The sequence below is a fragment of the Olea europaea genome, chromosome 20 (assembly GCF_002742605.1).
Source record: "Olea europaea var. sylvestris chromosome 20, O_europaea_v1, whole genome shotgun sequence".
NCBI classification, from domain to species: Eukaryota; Viridiplantae; Streptophyta; class Magnoliopsida; order Lamiales; family Oleaceae; genus Olea; species Olea europaea.
In genome coordinates this window covers 14926168-14934962 of record NC_036256.1, presented here as the reverse complement: position 1 = coordinate 14934962, position 8795 = coordinate 14926168, and the positions used below count along the sequence as shown (strand labels likewise).

The following is an 8795-nucleotide window of genomic DNA, read 5'->3' as shown; positions in this document are numbered from 1 at the left end:
GTTCTTGGTGAACAATAACTTGAATAGTCAGATTATTGAAACGATAAGTTTGTTGTGGCTTGATCTTTTATATTTCCTGAACAATTTTGTAATCTTGGTTGCCGTTTTGGCTGTTAAGTGTAAACGAGCATTATCAATTTTTGTGTATGTTCAATAGGGGATTAGTTGTTAGAAACAAGGTTCTAAAATGCTTAATGAGTAACAATGCGTTTTTGTCGAGCATCAATCACTACAAGAATATGCTTTCCAATGTGTAATTATGTGTTTATCAATTTTTAATATTATTTTAAATATTTTAAACTAATGAATAAATGAAATATTGTGATTTTTAAACATTGTACATATTGTTCATATTTTAAAAAAAAAAAAATTGCTCAAAATCATAAAATACTACAATTACTTGAACTTTATACATATTTTTCAATTTTTTAACAAATATATATTATTCAAAATCATAAATACTACAATTACTTGGTAATCAATTCCTACAATTAGATTAGACACGAATATCGGTTTAAAAAAAATCCTAAATATTGTCTAACTCTTTATCATATTCCAATTCAAACTTTTCTTCATCCAAGTCATCTTCTATGTCATTTGATATAAAATCATCTTCATTGGGCTCCTTTATTTCAACTCGAAAATTTCTATTATCTCTCGTAGATTGTATGATATCATTACTAACCTCATTCTCATCATCACGACTATAAAAAATCTAAGAGATTGTTTATTATTAACATCACTTGCTACTAAAACTAGAGAAATGCCGAAGAAGAAAGAGGCTCGAGCTCAGCGTATATAGTTTGCAACTTTACAAAAAAACTATTTTAATTCTTGATATTTTCTAGACGTCAAAACCCTTAATTTTTGGGCTTGGGTGATTTAGGTTAATTTGATATTTGTTAGGTTCAATTTGCTTTTGTAAGTTATAAAAATGGATTGGGCTTTTCTAGACTAATTTTAACACAATTTTTAACATAAGTGCGTGCACATTTTGGTGTTTAAACGTGTATATGTATATGCGGTCAATAAAATTGGTTGACCACATTATCACGCACATACCTCATATACGAGAAGTCTCGAAAATACGTCGTGCATATGCACATATTTTAGAACGCTGTTTCGAAGTGATCATTGAACCTCTGGAGTTTAGTCCGAAAAATTTTTGTTTTCTTGTTTTGATTTTTTGGAATTTTATGTTTCTGTACTTTGAGGTTCTTGAGATTAATTAGATCGGCATTTCAGATCTGCTTGAAGCCAAAAGTAAATTCTCCTGGTGATGATAAACATGTGACTGGACAGTGGCAGAGAGCGGTAACAGTAACAGCAGGACAAACAACATTATTCTTGAAACAGGAAAAACCATTTGGTAAGTGGATTTCCTCAAAATAATTGATTCAATTGAAACAGAAGTATTTGTTGGTTTTATCATTGCAGGTAAGATGACCAAGGAGACAACTGATCGAGTATTGGAAGAATTAAAATTCAACATTCATTGACCATTAGCCTTCACTTCCTTATGAGTTGGCTATTTTTCTCGAAGTCTTAATCATTTTTCTTCCACTATCTAACAAACATTCCAATTTAGTGCAGATAAATAAAGGAACAAGATATGAATTTTCTAATTAGTTGGCCAACATTTTCTCTCGTCAATAGACAATCTATCCATAGAACATACCTAATCCTTCTTAATACTTTTACAAAGTCGTTTTCCTAAATCAGTTTTTCCTCTCCCACGGGACAGCCCTTGACGGGTTCGAAAGAAGATGTTTAATTATTTTCTGGGCCAGAAAAACCCCTAGAACTCATCTCTTTTGACGTGTAAAAAGGGTCGAACCATTTAGACTCTTGGCATTGCCTAGAACTTTTGACACTAAACTTCTATTTAGACGTGTAAAATGGGTTGAACCGGCAAAATCTAGAATTTTTGACACTTGCCTTGTATTTTTATGTTTTAATTTTCTTAAAAAAAAAAATAGAAAAATGTCAAGAGAGCCGAGCGGTTCGACCAAATCACCTTGGACTTAAGTATCTGGTCCCACCCGCCCATACAACTCTCAACAATAAACTTGATTATGAGTGGCTAAAATAAGTGGACAAGAAACAAGACACAAATACTTTAATTTCAATAATTTTTTGTTCAGTGCTCTTTCATTCCAAATATTCAATTAATTTATTAGGAATGATTCATTGAGCAACATCAATCGTGCATATTAACGTAATGAATCAACAGTAACTTTAAGGATATAAAGCTGAGGAAATTAACTTCCATGAAATGAATATGAGAAATTGTAGTGAAGTTCATGCTATACTCTTGAAGGGTCAAACAAAAAGAATGTCTTTATTAATGAAAATAAGAAAATTAAAATGGTCCAGCTACTAAGGCGATTCTCTAATTAAATCCTCGTTTAATAGAGATTAAAATAAGATTTTAGTAAATTTAGATAAAAGTTGATGAAATGGGCGTTGAAAGTTGTGGATTCCATTGTTAATTTTAACTTAAAACGTGGGCCAAATATAAAAAGGAACATGATAAGAATTTCCCATGAAAAAGACTAACTAGTTGTTAATATTCTTTCTAGTCAACAGACAATTTAGCCATAGAATATCATCTTAATACTTTTAGAAGTCATTTTCCTGCATCACTTTCCCCTCTCCGACGGGACAGCCCTTGTCAGGTTCCAATGAAGACGTTTAATGATTTTCTGGGCGCACAAGAACCACTAAAACTCAATCTTTTTAGTCGTGTGAAACGGGTTGAAACTTTTGATACTAGACTTAATACTTTTCGAATAATTACATAGTGCTTGTCTGTTTCTGCTCCTTCAATGGATTTTAAGCAAAGACAGAGCCGTTAAAGTGAACTGTGTGTCCCACTTGTGAGAGGGTCAATAAAAAATGATGATTGCTTTCGATTTCCAACTAGCAAAACATCATTTTTGGGGCTTAATTTTCATAAAAAAGGGAAAAAAAATCTTGAGATATGTTTTATATTGCGGGTATTTGAGACTTGTCAACACAGTTATGAAAGAGTGTAGCTTCGATCCTGCAAAGGTTGCTGTGACAATGAAGTATGTCTTGAATAGTGATCTGCCTCCAATAACAATCAAGAGTGACGATAATGTGTTGTCGTACATGGTTTTGAAGGATATGAATCATGACCCTGCCAAATGTTCAATTCACATCGAGATCACAACTGCACATATCGAAAAACAGCCTATTGCGCTATCAGTTGATGTTCAATCGAACGAACATGAGTTTTTATTAACAGATATGTCATCAGATATATGTGGAGTAGGTTAACTATCTAACCAAAAAAAAAAAAAAAAAAAAATAAACAAAAAAAAAAAAAAAAAAAGATGCAATTTGTGGTTACTGTTCACAAACCTTTTTTTTTTTTTTTGGTCGGCTCAGTCATTTTGGATGGAGCGGTTGAGCCGCTTTTTCAATAAATTTTCCTTTTCATTTCTATTTCTGGATCATTCTGTGGCTTACCCTTTTCTGTTTCCTTCTAGCTATGGAAACTGTTCTTATTCACCAACAGCTCCCACTTGATCGTGTCTCCTCAACGATTCTATTAGCCGTAGGTGTCAGCTTTGTATCCTTGGTTGGTGTTAACATGCGCCGTGCTGCCTCTTTATCTCAATCGACATCCTTCGCATTCTTGGGCATTTATAATGATTCCACTGCTTTTGGCATTCTTTTAGGATATATATCAAAATAATTTCAAGAATTCATACTTCCAAAGTTGGGTTTCACTGTTGCTAAGCCACGTTGCCCTACCCCTATCCCTACCCATCGTGTTGGAAGGTTTTGTTGCTGTAAGCTAAATTAATCATAAAAAAGGTCATTGCTTTCACTAAAGTTCATTGAGTTTTATCTGGGTTCCATTGGGGATGGAAAATTGAAGAATAATTTGGAGAAAATTTGTTGGATTGGCTTGGCTAAGTTCATGTAAGTTTCTACCAGATTTTTTGGATTTTTGGAGCCTTATATATCCAAACTAATCGATGAAGTTAGAGAGTACACAAACCTTACGGATCCGAAAGGTAATTTTCTTTCTTTTAAGGAACAACATACATTAATAGCAAATACTTTAATAATAATAATAATAATAATAATAATAATAATAATAATAATAATAATAATAATAAATAAATAAATAAATAAATAAAAATCACGTCTTTCAGTAGCTATTTGAGATTTTCATATGTATTTTAATTCACTTTTGCATGCTAATATTCACAATCAACTCAATTTGCCATACTAGCTTTTGTTTATTGTAATAGAGTAGGTTAACAATGATGTTCCAAATTCCAGTGTCTTTCATTATTGTTTATTTTCATATATAATTAGATATAATTAAAACCAAACTAGAAATTGATTGTGCCTTATTTCTTGATTCAAGCTAGTTCTAATTAAAATTATTAAGTAAATAATCAGGTATCAAGGATTCGACAATGTTCTCTGAAGGATAAAGTAACCTTTTTATTCTCTTATGTGTGAGAAGAAGAGCAGTAACATCAGCTATTGTAAATAGCCAAATAAAAAACTGATGACTTCAAGATGAAAATTACAGACCGTGAATTTTAATAAAGAAAAAAACAGAAGTGTAATGAACAAGCTAAATACTTAAATCAGTCGAGGTAAAAGGAGATGGACAAGGGGGAAATTTAACTTCAAGAATTCCTTCAAGCATTTGGCAGGCCTTTCTCATGGTTGGCCTCAGAGATGAATCTTCTTGAATGCACCAAATGCCAACCATCACGAACCTTTCTAGTCCTTTCTTGTCATTCAAGGCTTCTGTATCATCTACAACCAAATTATCCAACCGTCCTTCCTGAAAGCAGTCCCAAACCCAATCTGCAAGAATTGGATTTTCTCCTTCTCCAAATTCCAAATCTACCACGCTTCTTCTGCATGTAATGATCTCTAGTAGTAAAATGCCGAAGCTATAAACATCGACCTTCACGGTGACTTTCGTGTTTCTAAACCATTCAGGTGCAACATAGCCTTTTGTACCTCTGATATTAGTAAGGGTACGACTCTGATTGACCATCAGAAGTTTTGCCAATCCGAAGTCTGAAATCCGAGCATTATAATATTCATCAAGAAGTATATTCTGAGGCTTGATGTCACAGTGGATGATTTGGGTGCTGCATTCTTCGTGTAGATACGCTAGTCCCTTGGCTATCCCCATTGCAATTTGAGTTCTTTGATTCCAGTTTGGTTTCAAATCACCAAAAAGAAAGCTTGCTACAGTTCCATTGTTCATGTACTCATAAACCAACAACCGATGAGGCCCCTCGTCACAAAATCCAAGCAGGCGGACCAAATTCTTATGATGAGTCTGACCTATCACATTCACTTCTGTTCTGAATTCTTTTTCAGTATCTTGAGCCACTCTATCCAGCTTCTTCACTGCAATGGTGGTTATGGAACCCATTGGCATTACTCCTTTGTAGACAATTCCAAAAGAACCTCTACCCAGTTCTTCCTTGAACCCATTTGTAGCTTGTGCAAGTTCTTTATAAGTAAAACACTGCAAATTCAGTCCTGCTGCATTGTGAACTCGTCGGAAATTTGTGATCTTATTGTTGTAAATAAGGATAAAACCAAAACAAGCTGCACCTACAAGCATGAAGTTTATGAACACGGAGCTGCCCAAGAGTACTGATCCCACGAGTATCAACGTTTCCCGGTCCTTTTTCGGTTTATCTGGAGATTCTCGGATCAGCCAATGAATAACCTTGAGGGCATCTGCAAATTGGTGTTCCATTCTGAAGTCTGCAGATACTGTTATACCCACAAGCCCCACTTCCACGATCTCCTTTAATGCTGACACATATATTTTCGGGCCAATATTCAGCAGCAGTCCACCCAGGATTGCCACTAAAACTCTTGGGATGATAATACTGTCTGAAAACTCCATCAAAATCAAGAGTTGCCCTGTGATAATGATCCGAAGTGGTTGGAATTGACCGCTCAGTAGTTAAGGCTTTTCGTTCGCCATTTGTCCTCAAAACTTGAATTGAGCCCCTTTCACTGAAGATCACTTGATAACCAGAATTCGATACGTTTGCAAGATCAGAAGTTTGGCTGTTGTAATACTCATCATCAAAACCCAAATTCCTCGACACACTTCGAGTATTAAGCACTAAATTCCCATTGTTAAGCATGTCTAGATAAAATCTTCCTCGAGAGAAATTCGTTTCAGATTTTCGTGAAACAAGCTTACCATTAATCTCAATTATCTGCGTAGGCAGCATCGTATCACTTGGATTTTTAAAACTTTCCCATATCCCGGTTGAATCCCTCCGCGATATAACAAAATTTCCAGTATCATTCATAAAACCACCAGAAACACTATCAACAATATTTTCTGTACGCCATAGCCGGCTCCCTTGAGGATCACGAAGCACCAGCCCATTTTGTGTATCAATCTCCACAGTCGATCCACGTGATACCGGACTTGTATCCTTCGGATACCATACTATGGTTTTTGCTGGTATTTTATTGTACCTGTTGATGACGATTTAATACATTAACTGGGCCGCTTTCAAACAGATTAGACAAGATGGTTAACATAGTTCACTGTGACCTATTTATTAAAATTGTTCATGTGATAGGCGGAAAAATGAACCCCATCTATATGTGAGGGTTGAGGGGGCGTGCTATATACATGATTTAAAAACAATAATCTTAAGCATTTAGACGAGATAGTTAACCATACCATATAGAAAGTAGAAATTGATCATTGTCTTGAAGTTTCTGAAATCCAAATGCAAAATCTCCAGAAGGTGAAAGCCATGGATTTGACCTCTCCGTTGCAGGAAGAGAGATGCCCACGTTTACAGTGCCATCGTTTTGAGAAGAAGTGCCGAGGGGGAGAAGAAATATTATGAAGAACATGAAGTTGAAGAGGGCCGACGCCATTGTTAAAGCAAATATGACACTTGAAAATATCATTATATATAGGAAAGATGATTGACAACTTAATAGGAGCCAGTCAACTCATGATGCTTTTCAAAGATTGAATATAACTCTGTCAACACAAACATTTAAGAATAATTCTCCCTGTCCCGGGTGGGGACAGAGAGAAAGACGTGCTACTGGAGGGGAGCCGGTCCCTCCAATAGGGGGCGCCATGTGGCGTCCCTGTCCCCCAATCCGGGACAGGGAGCAGGCCTCAACATTCAACATATACAAAAATTCTCAAACTTTGACTCACAATATTTTATGGTTTTCTTTGAATTTTAGAGGGTGTTTGGTGGGGGATTAAAATTAGATTTTTTTAGTAGATTGTGATAAAAATTTTTGAAATATGTGATTGAAAAGTTGTGGAACTCATGAAAGATGTGATTAACATTAATTGTTTGACTTTGATTTAGATTAAATCTGATTTTAATCTAAACCAAACGTGCTCTTAGTATTTCATGGGGTTTGTCCATTTCCCATTGTATTTACATATGTGAATCTCTTTCTTTTTTTCTAAATAACCCCTACCCACCTTCAAATATAAAATATTTAATTGAATAAAAAATAAAAAAAATAAATAGTGTCAATGAAGTTTTGTATAGTTGCGTCAACAGTCACTGAATTTATTGTTTTATGATAATTGTCAATCAAGTTTCTAAATGTTAGGATAATAGTCACTTAGTAAAAATAAATTCAAGCATACGTGGCATCATTAAGTGCCAATGTATTACAAAACGGCGTTATTTAATACGCCAATCAACAAAATTCGTTGGTATAAAATCAAAAGTTTAGCTCAACCTTGTTAAAGGCTCAATAGGCGATATATGATCATGGCTGATACATTGGGCCTGGTGCACTTTTATGGACTTAGATCCATTTATCTTTATTTTTGAAATAGTGTGAGCCAAATAATGGGTGGAATTTTATAAAAGAATCTTTTAAAAGAAGATGAAAAGTCGTGCATTTAATAATTATATTATGAGATTTTTAGAGTAATATTTGGGGTAATGATGTTAATCAGTTTTGAATTATATTTCATAAGTCTCGATCAATGAGTGAATTAACTATCAACACAATCAATTCATAGGCTCAACTCGAAAAAAAACTAGAGACATTGGAAGCAATTTAATTAGTTAATGTTACCCATGGCCACTATAACTTTTGGATGATCCTTTTAGCGTGCTGGTCATTTATCTTTGTGTTAGCCCATTTGTTGAATATTAACCCAATCATGGTAATCTAAACTAACCTATATATGCCCACATATCCTCATTGTAAGCATGAGTGTGCTTTGTGTTTTTTGGGAGAACAAACGTGGCTACTCCTGTCTTGGAGCTTTTGACCTCCATTGTTTTTTCTTTTACCTTTGTGGTTTTACAAACACCTCCATACCTGTGTTCCTTGTGGTACATTAGAAGTACAACCAAAGTAATAGAAATAGTTGTGGGTTGGAGACATTAATTGATTGTGGTTTGATATTGGTAAGTTGAAACTGAGATGAGATTTCACCGATTGAAGATCAATTCCATTACATATGGTATTAGAGCTTTTGGATAGATGAAAATCTTTGTTTTCTTGGTGAAAATTGGGCTGGAATTTGGCAAAAAATGCTGAAGAAAACAAAGGAAAAAGAAGTTCATTTTTTGAAAAATTATGTCTGGACGTGTTTCTACATTTTCTAGTGAAAACCACTTATTTTTTGGACAAATGAAGATCGCCAGCATGTTTAGCAGACTGAGGCGCACTTAGGTGAGTGGGGTGTGACCGATGAGATGGTGTTTGGCAACCGGCACATGGAACTCCTGTGATCGTGCATG

The 8795-nt window shown here is 34.6% G+C and overlaps 1 protein-coding gene across 1 annotated transcript; it reads right to left on the bottom strand.

Moving 5' to 3' along the window:
• Positions 1–4468: 4468 nt before the first annotated feature.
• On the bottom strand, positions 4469–6930 carry LOC111369763 (G-type lectin S-receptor-like serine/threonine-protein kinase LECRK2). Its single transcript, XM_022991397.1, is given in 3 exon segments — positions 4469–5728; positions 5730–6522; positions 6734–6930. Coding segments are annotated over 3 exon segments (2076 nt in total). The 5' UTR covers positions 6913–6930; the 3' UTR covers positions 4469–4624.
• Positions 6931–8795: the final 1865 nt, after the last annotated feature.